At 49.4% G+C, this 17,500-nt stretch overlaps 1 protein-coding gene across 1 annotated transcript in view; it reads left to right on the top strand.

Annotated features, from left to right (window-relative positions):
- The window catches only part of LOC125039573 (serine/threonine-protein kinase pim-1-like), an 18,024-nt gene that overhangs the window by 272 nt on the left and 252 nt on the right, over positions 1-17,500 (top strand). The window contains exons 1-4 of the mRNA XM_047633667.1: positions 1-240; positions 2,811-2,962; positions 13,312-13,518; positions 13,691-17,500. The exon at positions 1-240 is cut by the window's left edge and continues 272 nt beyond it; the exon at positions 13,691-17,500 is cut by the window's right edge and continues 252 nt beyond it. Coding sequence (XP_047489623.1) covers positions 30-240; positions 2,811-2,962; positions 13,312-13,518; positions 13,691-14,203 — 1,083 coding nt within the window. The 5' untranslated portion in view covers positions 1-29 and the 3' untranslated portion in view covers positions 14,204-17,500. The remainder of the gene's footprint in view (positions 241-2,810; positions 2,963-13,311; positions 13,519-13,690) is intronic.

Raw genomic sequence — 17,500 nt, 5'->3', positions numbered from 1 at the left:
AAATTTCGAGTGAATGAGTAATCTGGAATATGTTGGACGTTATTGTCTCTCCAAAGATCTCTCACATCGCAAGCATGGCGCCACAGTCTAGCAGTGTCGCTCCGCCCGTGTTCTGCAGCGACGGAAAGGCCACGTCTTGCAAAATGTGCTCAAAGTGTGGCCCCATTGCATCTGCAACTAAGCCTGCAACATCCAATGCCACAGCTTCGTCGAGAGTCACAGTTCCCTTGACGACGAGAGGTGATTTTCAAGCTGTTATTTGTTGGGATGGAGTGGTAGTAGTGTTCGAGCAGTCACATATGTTATGGATGTGTTTAAGATAGAATAGTGTTATGCTTCAGTGATAAGTATTAATAATTATTGAATGAAAGGTATACGTGTGTATAGAGCAATTAGAACGCAACTGTTTATGTTGTGTGAGTGTGGAAGCTATTGTTGTTGTTTATGGCGACGTGTTTGTCATCTTATGTACCCTGACATCAGTGTTCTAGGATTCCACGTGTAAAATCGTCACATTAATTGGGCCAAAGGCAGTGTTGTTTTTGGCTCATGATTCTCTGATTAGGTCGAGGAAGATTTACATAATATCAAACATTTCTATGTAAACAGCCCACGTGGGGGGTGGGTGGGCGAGGGTGCTGAAACAGGGGTTATTTACCTTTGCAACGAAGAGTGCAACGACTTTTGCTCCCCATCTTCATTGCATTTATTGTTATCGGGTTTGTTATTGTGAGAATGAGGAGAATTTCGCTCATGAAAGAGAAGGTTGTTTTGTCTCGTAAGTAAAAGGTGATTAAGATGTTACTATCGTACATTAATTATATGTTTGCGTTTGTAGAGAAGATTGTTATGTTATAGTTTACCGTTTATATTTCTCATATAGGTGTCAGGAAAGGTCGAGATCTCATGTCCATTTGTCCATTTAACGACCAAGAATGGAGGCTAGATTGTGGAAATAGGTTCTTAGTCTGTTCAGTGTTGTTTGAGTGTTGCTAACTTATAGGCAGGTAGATACTTGTGATCTAGAATTCAGGCAGTTAAGATGGTCTTTAAACTTGTGGAATTTTAGTGTGTAAATTTGTTTATTTTGGATTATTGATAATGTCTTTGGCTGCCGTAATCACTTGTTTGTTGTTGTTTTTGTTGTTATTCTTGTTCTGGGTTGTGGTGGTGTATGGTTAATCTTCCTTTTTGGCGATTGTATGTAGTTTTTTGTTTTTGTATTTAGTCTGAGGGTCGTTTAGGGAAGGACAACTCGTTTTTCTTACTGTATTTGCAGTGTTTGTATTTGTTTGCTTGTTGAGTGACACGCTGTCTGTCACATGTTTTGTTGTGACTTTGAGATCACGCCTTCCCTTTGTTATTGGTTGTGAAATGGTGCTGGAACGAGGGTTATTTGGCTTTTGATCTCGGCGGACGTAATATAGTTCGTGTATATGATATGCTTCGTGACCAACATATGTTCTGGCTACGATTGTTTTTTGTGTTAAGTCCTCTTGATGCTTTCGTAGTTTTGTTTTTGTTCAAAGGATGTTCAGATAATCACGGGAAATTGTGTTCAATTTAAAGCTTTATTCCCGAAACCAGATTGAACTTGTGACCATCCTTGCGAAAGAGTCCTGTCTGTTGGATCTACGCAGTTGCTTTCGGAATGAGCCCTCATTTTTTCTCTATCATTCTTCCCATTCCTTCGTTTATGGCGAAAGGATGACGCTGTGATACTGTATCTTCTCGAAGGACGGCGTTGGGGGGGAAGGGAGGGATGTCCTACGCACCCTTTTCTCGCAAGAAATGACGTCGCAGAGATTGACCTGGTTTTTTATCTGTGGTGTTAGTGTTTGTCCTTTTATGGAGGAATGTGTTTTTTTTGTGTGGGTTTGTTTTTTTAAAAGTACCTCCCCCCCCCCTTCTTCTCCTCCCTTCCCGAGTGGCTGTTTTGACCTACTATGGCGTCGGGACCTCGGGTCAGCCTGGCGCGCGACCGTGTTTGTGTTGCGTCTATTCACGGTTAAAGGTGTTCCTGTGCGAGGTCTGCGTGTGCTTTCGGAGGGCGGGGGCCTTCGTCGACGTTGGTGGAAGCTCCTGTAGACGCGGTGCAGACGAGGTCATGTTGCTTGACCCCCTTCTTTTGTTTGTTTTTGTTTTGGCTTGCTCACCTCGAGTGTCCGTACCTGCCTACCTACCCCCTCCTTCCTCCTCCTCGACTACTTGAACCCTCTCCTCGCCATCCTTCCCCCGCTCCTTCGTGTTTGGCAGAGCTAATGTGCGCTCCTTGGTCACTTGTTTTGTGTTTTGTAGTGGTGGTCTGAGGTCGGGCCAGTTATTTCGTGCATACTTCGATGACCATGCGTAGTTTGTTGACCTGAGACGCACGGAAGTAGGTCAGACTGTCTATTGTTTTTGTTTTGGTCTGCCTCGTTTTCTTTTGTTTTTTTTTCTCTCCTTGTTTACTCGTTTGTATATATGTGTGCGCCGGTGAGCCATTGTGCACGTAGCAGGTAGTGGTGATGCGCAGGGCTCTCTGATAAGGGCAGCTTCCGGTGTCGTGTGATGAAGGAAGCGCGCCTGTGAGCTGTTCGTCGCTTGGGTTCTCGGAAACCTATTTATCTCAAGGAAGTTTTGTTTGTCTCTTCACATGCGTTTATTGGAAGTGTTTTTTCTGGAAAAGGCCTTTGATATTATTCGCTTTACTAATCGCGCGCAGCAGCATTTTCCTGTGCAATTTGTAATAAAATATCTTGTTTATTAGTGCATCTTTCTCACATTGTTTTTCTCTCCCCCCTTCCAACAACTTCGGGCGGCCTCTGTAGGGAATGGGCGGCCCGTAGAAGAGACGTACCGAGTGGGGCCAGTCCTTGGCAAGGGCGGCTTCGGAACAGTCTACTCCGGATGGAGAGTGAGGGATGGAGCCCCCGTCGCCATCAAACAAGTTGCCAAAGCCAAAATCACAGCATGGGAAATGGTAAGTACAGTTTGTCGTTGTAGTTATTGGTGGTCTTATTATTCTTGTAGACGATTTTGATGCACTTTATGTTTCTGGATCTAAGGGTTGTTGTTTTTTATATTTTATTATGTAGATAAGTGTGTACGTGTGCGTGTGTTTGCCTGGGTTCGGGTATGGAAGTGTTTGTTTATCCCTGAGTGTGTGGAGGGTTGTATGTATCGTCTGCGTTGTTCGGTTTGTTATGCCACAGAGAGAGAGAGAGAGAGAGAGAGAGAGAGAGAGAGAGAGAGAGAGAGAGAGAGAGAGAGAGAGAGAGAGAGAGAGAGAGAGGCTGAGGGGAACTGTTCCACTTCTGTTCGCTATTGTGTGCGCACCTCTCTCTCCCTGGCATTGGCCATCTCGCAAATTACACTTTCAATTGAAAAATGAGGATAAGCCAAGCATCACTTAGTGACGTTTTCCCCTCATCTTCTCCCCCCGACCCCCTCTCCCACTTCCCCCTCCTCCCCCCCGCCTTAAGCACCATCTTCATTACCCCTCTTGCATCTTCGTCTCACCACTTTGCATCCCCACAAAAGTAGGCCAGGTAAAAGAGGGGAGGGAGAGGGGAAGTAGGCTCGCCTCTCGTCTCCTCGCATTCGAGTGAGGGGAGACGGGGGGTGGGGGAGGGGGGGCTGTTGCATACGAAGGCTCTAATGCGTAGCTCGCCAGGAGGGGGGAGAGGGGGGTTTTTCTGAGAGGAGAGGGAGCGAGGAAGGCTGTCTGTATACGGAAGTCGTGTGTCTCCTTATTATTTTTTTCTTGTTTGTTATGCTTGCTCGTCTCCCCTCTTCCATCCCCCCCCCTCTCCGTTGCCTCCCGCTTAGCCTCCTATCTTTATTGTTTTATGTCTTTTCCTTTCCTTTTATGCCGAATTGCTTATTCTCCTTTGCTTCCCCGCATTCCCTAGCGAAAGCGATAGGGAGAGAGAGAATAAAGAATGGCGGGGGAAAGGGAAAAGGAGAGGCAGACATGCAAGACGCAGACAGAAAATAGAAGGGAGAAGAGAAGAGAGGAGAGAAGGGGCGGGGTCTCGGGCCGTGGCTGGGGTCTTGTCCCGATCGATACTCCCCGACGTGTCTGTCTCTGAGGGGAGAGTGAGGGGACGGGGGAAGAGGGGAGCATATAGGCGCGTGGGTGGGGAGGAGGAGGAGAAGGTGAAGGAAGGGGAGACGGAGGTGGAAGGAGAATTCTGCCTCTCTCTCTCTCTCTCTCTCTCTCTCTCTCTCTCTCTCTCTCTCTCTCTCTCTCTCTCTCTCTCTCTCTCTCTCTCTCTCTCTCTCTCTCTCAGCCTCCTATCTTTATTGTTTTATGTCTTTTCCTTTCCTTTTATGCCCTCTTCCCTCTCTCTCTCTCTCTCTCTCTCTCTCTCTCTCTCTCTCTCTCTCTCTCTCTCTCTCTCTCTCTCTCTCTCTCTCTCTCTCTCTCTCTCTCTCTCGTTTGGCTGAGAAAGGGTGGGCGAAAGGGACCCGGCGAGGGGGCTGGGTCGTAGGTACGACGGCAACGATACATGACCCGGTCGTTTCTGTGCTAAGTCGTCTTCGAATGGGGTCGTGGGAAGTCGTGATAGTCGTGGTGGAACTGCGATGGTAATGGTGGTAGTCGTCGCATTACCTTTACTAACATTCTCGGCACCGGCACCGCACACCGACGTCTCTGGTTACAGCAAGAGGAGTGGGTCTTGGGAGCATCATATGCTTGCGGATATGGGTGGCACGTGACAGGAGTCGACTCTGCAACTTGCAGTGTTGATTCCCCTCCCCCCCTCCCCTTTACCCTCCTTGCCGCTGAGGTTGGCACGTGAAGGAGGGAGCAGGTGAGAGAGAGAGAGAGAGAGAGAGAGAGAGAGAGAGAGAGAGAGAGAGAGAGAGAGAGAGAGAGAGAGAGAGAGAGAGAGAGAGAGAGAAGAAAAGGAGGGGGGGAGGGTATTCAGTTCGTGTACAGGTGCCCCCCCCCCCCCTCTCGCTCCCGCCCGCGGCCACTTCAGTTAGGGCACGAGGAATGCGACGCCCCGCCCCGAATTTTGCGCGGAATCTGCACGAAGAGGAAGAAGGGAAGGAGGGAGAATGAGGGGGGTGGGGGTGAGGGCACGCTTTAAATTTCCTCTTGCAACTTATCCATCCATTTATCTCTTGTTCTTTCCTTCTTTCTTTCTTTACTCTTCCGTCGTTTTCCTTAATTCCTTCTACTTGTTCTCTCCCCCGCCCTCCCCGCTTCGGCCTGAGCATCGGCGGTGGCGAGCGCCGCGCATACCGGCATACCTAACCGTATGCGTCCCTGCAGCGGACATACCAGCAGCGGGTCCTCTCCCTCCGCGCCTGTTCAGGAGGGGGTGCATACGGGGTTGGGGTGGGGGTAGGGGGGAAGTGAGGTCTCGCCGAAGAAAGAATAAAGTCTTTAATTGAGCTTAATCACCCGGATGTTATTCGATTCCACTGGTAGTCAGTTTGTCGGCACCTTGCTTTTTCCCTTTTCCTTCCTCTCCTCTTCCATAGCTCTCTTCCCCCCCTCAACCCCCCACCCACCCCTCCTCCCCGTCCTGTAGAATCCTGCGTAGGATTTAAATTTCAAATGAAGGAGGTTTGGGGCTGGTGGGGTGGAGGGAAGGGAGGGGGGGAGGTAGGTAGGGGATGTGGGGGTGACCTGTAGATGCTCATTTCTAAGGCATCTTTCCCCTCCCCCCCCTCTCTCTCTCTCTCCCGCGCTCTCATTCTTTCGTTCATTCACCTCTTCCCTGCTCTCCATATTCGTCTCCCTACCCCCCTTTCTTCCCCATTCCTCTTATCCACTTCTCCTTGTACTCCCCCCTCCTTCCCCATTCCCCCATATCCCTCTCCTACCCCCCCCTCTGCCCTTCCCATTCCTCATATTCACCTCCCCCCCTCCCCACCAACCTCCCCCTCTTCCCTTCCCCCCTCCCCACCAACCTCCCTCCCCCCCCTTTCCCCCTCCCGTGTCTGGCCTTCGTCAACTGCCAAGGTTTCTGTCGGTCGGTCGCAGGACACTCTTGCCGGTCGCCTAATTCGATCCTCCTTGTCGATTTCCGGTCCGGGGGCGGGTGGGCGTCGTGGCGGCGGTGGTAGCGTGGTGTGGCGGGCGGCGTGGGTCTTCTTGCGGGCGGGAGAGTGTGTGTGTGCGTGCGTGGGTGCGTGAGTGAGTGTGTGTATGCGTGTGTATGTGTGTGTGTGTGTGTGTGTGTGTGTGTGTGTGTGTGTGTGTGTGTGTGTGTGTGTGTGTGTGTGTGTGTGTATGTGTGTGTGTATGTGCATGTGTGTGTGTGAGAGAGAGTGCGCGTCTGTGTCTGCGTGCGTGCGTGCGTGCGTGGGGTCGCGGATAGGCCTACGCGCCGTGTTGCTAAGAGGAGCGAGTGAATGAGCGGCCGAGTCTGGAGAGACTTTCAGGAAAGAAAAAAAAGTGTAGAGGGGGAGATCTTGTTTGGGTGGGGAGAGTTGTGGGGGAGGAGGAGAGGGGGGGGGGGAACTGAAGTAACGTTGCTAAGGCTTTAGTTGGTTGCTGCGCCCCTCACTCGCCCTAAAACCGCACCCTCCTCTCCCCTCTCCCCTCCCCCCTCCCCCACTCCCCCACTCCCACTCTTCCCTGTCCTCGCTCCCTTTTCTATTCCTCTTTGACCACCTGAAAAAGGGTTGTTCTCTTGGCTCCGTAACTTCTTATTAAGGCCATTGACACACGCGAGGTTTCATTTTTTTCTGGGTACGTCCTCGCCTCTTGTTTTGTCTGTCTGTCTAGCTGTCCTCCTCCTCCTTTTCCTTCTCCTCTTCTCCTCCTCCTCTTCTCCTCCTCCTCTTCTCCTCCTCCTCCTCCTTCTCCTCCTCCTCCTTCTCCTCTTTTCCTTGTGCTGTTCCTCCTCAATCTCTATTTTTAGCCGGCGATAGGACGCACACGCGTGTCTGGGCGTCTGTTGGTTCCGAACAGCGCGTTCCTCTTCTGCTGGGTTTTATTTTCACTCTTTCTCGCTCTGCTGTCGCCAACGCGCACTTCCTTTGGGATTTAAAAGAACCAATAGAATAATGGGCGATCGAAAGGTGGTCATGTTTCCTTAGCGGAGGATCCTTCTAACACATGGCGGGAAAATGTTTCAGTTTTGGCGGGAAGGCCCGAAGAATCCTTATATTTTTGGCGGGAAGGGCGGGCAGGTAGGCAGGCGAAGGAACGGCGGTCGTAGTACTACGTCTGGGGGAGGAGGGTGGGTGGGTGGAGGGGGGGAATGTTGTCAGATGATGGGCATGTCATTTTGATAATGAAACCTTTTTTTTTCTGTCCACCCCCTTTTCCTTTTATTATTATTATTTTTTTCATTTGCATTTAATGGCTATTGTTATTAATTTCACTTTTTTCGAACTCTTTTTCCCTGGTGTGTTTACTATTCAGCCCTCCTCCCGCCCACGTCGCTCTTGTTCCTATGCTCGTGTTGCGTTTAGGGTACGCGGCGTTCATGCGGAGAGAGGGAGGGGGAGGACGCGCGTATGAGCTAGCGTCGCCGTTCATTCGTACTCGAGGAAGGAACGGCGCTACGGTGAGGGCGGGGGAGAGGGCGAGGGCGAGGGGGGTGGTAGGGTGACCGTAGTAGTAGTGGGAGGGGAAGGGAGGGGTAACGACCCTAGCCGCGTCTGTATGTACGTCAAACACTCGCATACACTCACGCACTCACGCACAAACATTTCCTGGCTGTAGAGCCGTCTGTCTCCCTCTCCCTCCCTCCCCCACGGGTGCTGAATGGACTCGCCTAGATGTACTCTGGCGTAGTTTGTGTGTGAGAGTGTGTGTGTGTTTGTAGGCGTAGGCGCGTGTGCGTTTGTGGGCGTGGGATGCGCTCGAAAGGAGGCTGGTATTCATTAATGGTCTCCACGCCTGTATATGGAAAAATAAAAGGTGGAAAGGAAGAAAATGATGAATACGCGAAAGAGAAACCTGTGCTTGGCTGCGGGGGCGGAACGTGTGTGTGTAAGGAATACTACGCCTACGCGCCTTCGAGTACGCCATACTCGTGTGTGTGTGTTTGGGGGGGGGGGGGGGTTGAGCCTTCACACCTGTGGGTTTATGAGATTATAAAGATAACAGTTTGCTGATAGCAGATAGGGAGGTGGAAGAGAAGGTTAGAAGGACGGGGGAGAGAGGATGGGGGGCGGGGGGAGGCGAAAAGTTAAGAATGGCGAGGGTTGCGTGTGACGTCATCATTCTTGATCTTTTATTTTATTTTTATCTCTTCTTTTCATTCGCATCAGTTTCATTACTCTTCTCCTTTTTCCTCGTCTCTCATTTTTCTCTCTTCTCTTTCCTCTTTTCTCTTTCACCTTTTCTCCTGTTCTCTACACACACCACATACTGAGAATGAAAGCAGATGCGTGGGGTGTGTGTGTGTGTGGGGGGGGGGTGAGGTGTGTATTGTCTTACCCACGAAATCTTGAGAGTAGATAGGGGGGGGGGGTAGGGGTGAGGGAGGGGCAGAGGAGGGAAAAAGGGCATGAATGGGGGTAGTTGTGAAAGGGGGGGGGGGTGCGTGTGTAGGTTCGTTGTTCATTCAAGATCGTGTTCAGCAGTAGGCTTAGTAATGGTAGTTGTGAGTGGTGGCGAACCTCGTAGCGACGGTGGCTGGCCTAGGAGAGAGAGAGGGGAGAGAGAGAAAGAGAAAGAGAGAGAAAGAGAGAGAGAAAGAGAGAGAGAAAGAGAGAGAGAAAGAGAAAGAGAAAGAGAAAGAGAAAGAGAGAAAGAGAAAGGAAGGAAGGTGCTGTTGTTATCGGAGGCCTAAAGGGGGCGTGGCTGTTGGTTCTCTAGGCCTAAATGGTGAAAGATAGTTATCAGCTGATGAGAAAGGTAGGGCTTGTTAAAAAAAAAAATGAAAAAAAGAGAGAAAGATGACGTAATTTTCGGGTTATTTTCCGCGTCAGCAAACTCGCGCGACGCTTAATAAGTTCTGGCGTTGTTGCTCCTGCGGATTCCACATCTTCCACATCTTCCACACCTTCCACAACTTCCACTGCCAACACCATAGTTACAATTACCACAACCACTGCTGCTATAACGACTACTACGACCACCACCACCATTGCCATTACCCATTGCCATTACTCACCACCATGACTGCTCCCCCCACAAAAACAACTGCAGCAGTCTCCCACGTAACGGCTTGTTCGCGGATCGGCCCGAGACTCCGCACCGGGCCCTGTTTCTGCAGCGAGCGGCCGCGCGGGAATCCTCGCCGACTCGCCCGGGCGGTCTTTTCGGGGAAACGTGACGGCAATGCCCAAGGACAGCCGAGGAGGGCGCCCCTTTACTTGGAGTCTTGCCGGCAGAAAATCCACGACTACTACTACCACCACTACTACCACTACTACTACTACTACTACTACTACTACTACTACTACTACTACTACTACTACTACTACTACTATTACTATTACTATTACTATTACTATTACTACTACTTTTACTACTACTTTTACTACTACTTTTACCACTACTTTTACTATTACTACTACTACTACTACTACTACTACTATTACTATTACTATACTACTACTACTACTACTACTACTACTACTACTACTACTACTACTACTACTACTACTACTACTACTACTACTACTACTACTACTACTACTACTACTACTACTACTACTACTACTACTACTACTACAATTCACCATCTTGTGCTATTCCCCCCGCCCCCTCCCGCCGAACATTCCACTGCCATCAGCACTCAAAACAATGAAATGATTCCGGCCACACGCGGGTCACGTGAGGAACCGCCCATAGCCCGGCGTACCCCGAAATCTAGTCATCGTGTGCCCATTCTTGAGGCCGTACCCAGAGGCCGGCTCCTCCCCTGCACGTACCCACGCTCGCTCTCTCACTCACTCACCCACTCGCCCATTCACTTACTCATTTACTCACTCGCCTATTCACTTACTCATTCACTCACTCACCTATTCACTTACTCATTCACTCATGTATTTAATTACCCACACTTACTTAGACATGTTATTCATTCACGCACTTGAACTCCCTTTCTCGTACTCACGCCGAATGCACAACCATACACACACATGCACGCGTACACTCTCCGTTTTTTACCCCCGGTGTTCACGTCGCAACGCCGCTGTAACCTCCTCCTCTCCTCCTTCTTCCCTTCCTCCCCTCCTCCTCCTCCTCCTCCCTCCTCCCTCCTCCCTCCTCCCTCCTCCGTCTCGCATACCAACCTGTTACGGAGATGCTGATGAGGGGGAGGAGGAGGAGGGGTGGGTGGGAGTGGGGGCGGGGAGGAGATGGCGAGGGGGAGGTGGATATTTGGGTAGTGAGTGACCAGTGTTAGATCATGGTTGTCTTGTCTCGTCTGTCTTCTCTCTCCTTGCTATCTGCCCCTCTCCCTCTCACCCTTTCTGCCTCTACAGACTCTCAACCTCTCCGGTTCCTCTCTACCTCTCCAGCTCTCCCTCTCCTTCAGGTTTCCTTTCATCTCCTCCCCCATTTCTCAGCCTGCGTGTCGGAATCTTCCACCCTTTCCCATCTGGTCGACTCATAATCTTTATCTTTTTTCTCTCTCTTTCTTTTCTCCGCACCCTGCCATTTTTGTTTCATCTCCAGTCTTCGTAAATTATAGTTTTAACTTCGCCTCTTCTAACCCTACCTCTGCCACTCTCCCCCCCCCTCTATGCCCCTCCCCTCCCCTCTCGACCTACCTCTCAACCCGATTCTTCTAGCCTTGTCTGGTATGCGACTCTACCCCCCCCCTCTCCGTCTACCCCTTCTCCCCCCTCCCTTCCTCCTCCTCCTCCGCAGCCTCCCTCATCATCTGCCATGATGATCTTTCGCTCTTTTTTGCGTTATTGCACCATTTTCATTGCCCTGACCCTCTTCTCTGGCGCAGTGGTCTTCGTATGTGACTGTCTGTCTGTCAAGAGGCGAATGACCAGGGGAGCCTCTAAGTAGCCTGGCATCTGTTCGCTCCCGCTCGCCCGATGGGGAGATTAAACGAATGGACGCAGGGACAAGTTGTGTGTCCGCATTTCGTTCGCTTCGGTGCGAGTGGATAGAGGCCTATGCCCGTGGATAAGTGGATGGGCACGGTGTTTAGTTCTTTTTTTTGGGGGGGGGGGGTAGTGAGTGGGGGGGGATGGGAATAGGCTTAGGGAGAGGAGAGGAGAGGAGAGGAGAGGAGAGGAAACCAGTGGAGGAGGGATGAGTGGGAGGCTGGAGCTTCGTTTTTGGGAATCCCCGAGCCCTGAGAGGAATTCACCGTCCCATTACCTCGGGAGAAGGGAAGGGGGAGGGAGGGGAAAGAGACGGGGAGGGGTGCCAGCGAGGCAGACCCTCGCGTTCTTTCGCATCGCAGAGACGCGGACACGCAGGGAGACAGACGGCAAACAAGCGCGAGAGGCGATGCGGGAATTAATAATGCGGTTTGGGAGGCCTATGGCCGTCAATAGGCTTAAGGTATAACAGGTGCGCTCTTGTGGGGAGCTAGGAGGGTTGGGGTAGGGGTAAGGGGGAGGGGGTGGAGGGTATTGGGCATGGCTGCGTCACCGTGATGTGGTGGAGGGGGGGGGGGGGGGGGGGGAGTGCGTTGGAGGCACTTCTCCGTTCGTACGGACGTTTGAGGCCTCGTTTCAAGGGCGAAGGTGTTTGTGTTTGTTTGTCTCTGCGGGGTCATTGTTGCTGTTTGGGATTTAAAGGGTGACTTGGCCTTTTCTGCCCCCCCCCCCTTCCTCCCCTTTCCATGCGTCTTCGTAGGTCCTTGTGTGTATATTATTGTTGTCTCCGCCTCCCTCATTAGCGGTCGTTTTTAGTATTATCGTCATCGTCATCGTCATCTAGACTTAATCCTCAAGCAGCCTCAAAAGCATCTTGTCCTTCACACATTTCCCGTTTCTTTGACCTTTTTGAGGATTATTATTTTTATTTATTTGTTATTATTATCATATATTTTTTTTTACTTCCTAGCTCCCGTTTTCATTCCTATCCACGCTCACCACCCACCCATCCACCCATCCACCTATCCAGCCCACCCAGCCACCCACATGAAGGACGGCTGAGGCAGTGGTCAATGTCCGCCAGTGCCTAGGAATGCCGAACCCCCCCCCCTCCCTCCATTTCCCCACCCCCCCTTCCCCCAGCCCTCACTACCCGTGGGTGGCTCTTGGTAATTTTTTATTTATTTACTTGTCTCTTCGGTTCTTTTGGATGTTTTTGAAGAGGAGAGGCGAGGGTGGGTTGGGGGGGGGGATAAGTCATGTTTTGATTTTGGTTTGTCTGTTGTTGGTATTTCAGATGGGACTATTTTTCTTCTTTTTCTTTTTCTTTCTTCTTCCTCCTGGAGTCACGACATGCGTTTCGTGGGAGGTTTTGGTTTGATGGCGATGGCGGTGTGGAAGGGGGTGGGGGATGGGGGGCAGCAGAAGCAGTCAAGCACGACACTCGGTAGCCGCAGTCACCGCAGAGTCGCCCCCTTCCTCCTCCTCCTCCTCCTCCTCCTCCTCCTCCTCCTTCTGCTGCTTCTTCTACATCTTTCTTCTTCCTTCCTGCGTATACTTCATTGTTTCACCTTTTTTAAATCTTTAGTTTTGTTTTGTTTACCCCATCTTATCCCCTCCCCTCCTTCCTCTCTCTTTCCTTTAGCTCCTCTCCCTCTTACGTCCTGCTCGATCCGCTGGTTCTCCTCGCCGCCTGGTACCATGCCTGAGGGGGAGCTGACGCGATGGCCAGATAAGAGTGTGTGTGTTTGTTAGTTGTTTGGGAAATGTATTCGAAAACAGAGAGAGAGAGAGAGAGAGAGAGAGAGAAGAGAGAGAGAAAGAGAGAAAGAGAGAAAGAGAGAAAGAGAGAAGAGAAGAGAAAGAGAGAGAGAGAGAGAGAAGAGAGAGAGAGAGAGAGAGAGAGAGAGAGAGAGAGAGAGAGAGAGAGAGAGAGAGAGAGAGAGAGAGAGAGAGAGAGGTGATGAGATGAGATGAGATGAGATGAGATGGAGATGGAGAGGGGAGAGAGAGAGAGGGGGGGGGGGGGCAAGGCCTTGTCAGGAATGCGGTCCAGGAGCACTGGCCGACACCGCTACGCAGGGCTCGGGGCACATAACTTGAATAGCGTTGTTAAGTGTTCGTATTTTAAAGTGGATTAATGAATGACCTCTTGATTTCTCTTCTGCATCTTTGTTATACAGATATATAGATGTAGATAAACGTATTTATATATATGTGTATACATAAACATATAGATATCCATATACATATACATATACATATTCTGGACACACACAATGTACGTGTGGAGAGAATGTAATTCCCGTAAACTCAACGTGTTCTTCTGTGTTCCTTCAGGTGGGGGGTCGGCGCGCCCCGAGAGAGGTGGCCCTGCTGCTGCGGGTGACCCACGTGCCCAACGTGGTCAAGCTCCTGGACTGGATCGAGCGTGACGATTCCTTCCTGCTGGTGTTCGAGCGGCCCGAGCCCTGCAAGGACCTCTTCGACTACATCACGGAGCGCAAGGTCATTCCGGAGGCGGAGGCGCGGTCGCTGTTCAAGCAGGTGAGCGCCAGCGAGGACCCGTCTGTGTGTGTGTGTGTGTGTGTGTGTGTGTGTGTGTGTGTGTGTGTGTGTGTGTGTCTGAGACCGTGTATCTCTGTGCCTGTGTCTGCATACACATAGATATCCCCCCTCTCTGCGCGAGGACTAACCCCCCTCTCCCTCCCTCCCTCAGGTGGTGGACATCGTGCGCGACTGCCACGCCGCCGGGGTCATCCACCGGGACATCAAGGACGAGAACCTGCTGGTGACGTACGACTCGAAGGGGCGGCCGGTGCTCAAGCTGATCGACTTCGGGTCGGGCGCGCTGCTCTCCGACAAGACCTACACGGACTTCGACGGCACGCGCGTCTACTCGCCGCCCGAGTGGATCCGCTACAACCAGTACGAGGGCGTGCCGGCCACCGTGTGGTCGCTGGGCATCCTCCTCTACGACCTGGTGTGCGGCGACATCCCGTTCGAGCACGACGAGCAGATCGTGGCGGCGCGCGTGCACTTCCGCTCGGCGGTGAGCGAGGAGTGCCAGTACCTGGTGCGCTGGTGCCTGCGGGTGCGGCCCACGGAGCGGCCGTCGCTGGACAGCATCCTGCAGCACCCGTGGCTGTCGCCCCCGCCGCCCCCGCGGATCCGCCACCCCGACCAGGCGTCGCTCGACAAGTGCTCCACGTCGTCCCAGGAGTCGCTTTGATGGCGGCCCCCGCTAGTGGTGCTGTAACCCGCACCTGCGCTCTCTCCCCCGCCCCCGCCCCCGCCCCCCGACGTGTCCTGACGGCGCCCCCTCCCGCCCCGCCCCGCGTGGGCGTGACGCTGGCGGCGGCAGCGGCCTCCTGCCCCTCGTGGCCGTTGAGGGCGCGCGGGGTCCCTCCCGCATACCAAAGTGTGGGCTTGAGAAGCCCGCGTCTCATCCTGGGGATGTAAAATGTAGGCGGCGCCGCTGTACAGTCACCTGCCGCCCACGGAGGTGTGTTGTTCCGGCCGGCGGTACTCAGGATCTCCGGCCGTACGTATGGTGCGGCCCGGCCCGGCCCGCCCTGGGCCGCATCATTTATTTATTGCCTGCAACCTCGCCAGGGGGCCTCCCCCTGCCCCTGACTCACTCGCTGTTGGCTCGCCCGCCCAGCGCCCCGCCGCGGCGTGGGCGTGCGGGCGGGGCGACAGGAGCTGCAGCGTGGTGGTGGCTGCAGTGTGGGCGGCGCCGCCCGCGCCCACGCGCCACCACGACCTCACTCTCGCAATGCCAAACAATGCAGTCTCGGCTTTCTTCTCACGAATGAGCTTCAGGCTTGGAAACCAAAGGTTATTATGTTACAAGTCCAGACTTTTCCCTGTAAAAATGTAAAGGACTTAATTTATTTTGGTGCTTGAACTATCCATATGAGCTTGTACATATTGTAAAAAGTTCTCTCCCCGTGTACAGATTTGATCATAAGCCATTGCTCAAGTGTGTAAGTTCTGTATGATATCAAAAAGTCAAGTTTAATGATGTGGAAAACGTAAATGTTTGTAGTTCTATTTGCTTGGACCCCGCTCCTTCGCGTGTCCGTTCCCCTCACGAAACAGCATATCCCAAAGATTGTCATAAAATTTCTCATCGGCCCTGGAAGAGTCTCCCCTCGAATCCCTCGCCACTGCCACGACCGCAAAGAAAACGGGAACTGTTGCCGTTTCCTATCCATCCCTAAGAATTAAAAAAAAAAAAAAAAATCCTTTCCATTTGCCATCCGATCATCGTCAGAACATTGGTGTATAAAATAATCGCACATTGAATCATAATAAAGAAATATATATATATATAGTTTGAGCAATCTCTTGCTCAGACTGGCTCCATGTTTGTCACTCATAAACTTCCTAAATCTAACTTAATTTGTACATTGCTTTATTAATTTATTTATTTATTATACATTTTCTTGTGCAAGTTGTGTGCAGTGACGGCGGGTCTTGGGTTGATCCAGGAATTAGCCGATTCTTAAATGGAATCTTTCTTATTTTAAAGTTATCTTTTCTCCTAATGATGATAATTTGTTCTCTTCAGCTCCATAGATGACCTATTTCGATTTAAAAAATCTTATTGTTAATTCTGTATTGGAGGACATTTATTGGCATTATTATTGTAATTTGTCTTGTTATATTGACACTTATTTTTTTTTTTCCGAAACGTTCAAAGTTAAGTGAACAAAACAGATTATTTGACAGTTCGTCTCCTCTGTTCTGTTGTGTATACGTGACGTCATCACTCGCGTTGTTAATCCGCATGTGAACCAGAAAAACGGCTCGCAGGGTTGGGTTTGGGTGTTCCAAGATGGCCGCCTCCCCGAGCCTGCGTTCGCCGATGTTATTTTTCGGTTTTTCGTCATCATTGCATCTCCTGTTATAGTTGTATTCTTGTAGGTGGATTTAAGAGCAGTGACAGATTTCAAAGAAGAAACTTGGATTAATTTATATTTATATATATATATTTTTTTTTTCTCTGCTTTTTCTTTCTCCTCTTTTTTGGACCGTGTGTTGTAGCGTGTAACTTGTTTGTAGTCGAGTGTGTTCGTGTATAACATTAAAACTATTTGCATATATTATGTTTCGCCTCCGGGTAATTCTCACATTTTTTTTTTTTTTTTTTTTTTTTTTTTATTTTTACTCTCACTTTTATATATGTATGTTTTTGTGTACTTTTTAAAAAAAATGTTTCGTTCCGACTATTTCGATGTCAAGTTTTGATGGCCTAAGATATCTCCCCACCCCTTCCCCCCTCCTCCCTCACCCCCCCTCTCTCGCCCTCCCGCTCACTCCTTTTTTTATATTGATATATTGTGGATGCAACATTTTTGACACCGTTGTATGTTAGATCTTCATTGTGAATGTTTTATTTTTATTTTTTTCTAAGTCAAAAGAGTTAGGAGTGAATTTGATTTTGTTGCTTTTTGTCGTAAAAATTCCCTCTTTTGAAAGTTTAGAAAGTTTCACGTATTTGTATAAAGGGGTGTATGGTTCTTTTTATTTAAGGAGGGAATTAAATAGGATATTTATTCTTTTTTTTTTGTAGTATCTGTGCCCGTCTCCTCCCCCCCCCCTTCCCCCCCTTTCATTTTGTAGGACAGTGAGCTTTTTTTTTTTCTTTTTTTTTCTTTTTTTTAGATGACAAATTAAGGGCTTTTGCAATAAGGAAATTTTGCTGTAATTGTGTCAAAGACGAATCCTTTTTTTAAAGACCCAATTCATTTTTTTCGACATATAAGTTTTGTACAGATTTTCTTGATGGTATTAAACCCACCCAGTCAAAGACAAAAACAAAAAACAAAAAAAAAAAGAAAAAAAAGTTTTTTTTTATTTATTTTTTTTTATATCTCTGAACATATTGTGCTTTGTTGTCATTATTTCCAAAGTGAATATATCTATATATAAATATATTAAAAAAAAAGACCGAAAACTTCATGTTGTAAAATTGTGAGAGTTAAAAAGGTAACAGAAAAAGAGAGAGAGAGAGAAAACAGAAAAGAAAAAAAAAAAGTGGAGAATGATCACTTTGTGTCTTTTTTTTGTGTTTGTTTACAGACTTTTTGTAAAAAAAAAATGTAAAAAATAATAATTATAAATAACAGACTTGTATAGGTATTGTCACCCTCACAGAGAGAGAAAGAGAGCGTGAATGAAAGGAAGAGAGAGAGAGAGAGAGAGAGAGAGAGAGAGAGAGAGAGAGAGAGAGAGAGAGAGAGAGAGAGAGAGAGAGAGAGAGTGGCCTCTTTACCCATGTGAATATTTCCTTGTATCCAAAAAATGTTTTGGCCACGAAAAAGAAAATGTTGCTTCGGAAGTAACTGTTATTTTGTAAGAGTCTATCTGGCCACGCCGAGTGCCTGGGAACGAAAATGAAAACAAAAATTTGAACCACCCAAGAATAATAATAATAATAACAATAATAATAATAATGATTATAATAATAATAATAATAATAATAATAATAATAATAAAAAGATCTATTTTATAATTCCTA

The sequence above is a fragment of the Penaeus chinensis genome, chromosome 27, assembly GCF_019202785.1.
Source record: "Penaeus chinensis breed Huanghai No. 1 chromosome 27, ASM1920278v2, whole genome shotgun sequence".
Taxonomy (NCBI): Eukaryota; Metazoa; Arthropoda; class Malacostraca; order Decapoda; family Penaeidae; genus Penaeus; species Penaeus chinensis.
Note: the sequence above shows the minus strand (reverse complement) of the source record. Positions and strands in the feature narration are given on the sequence as shown.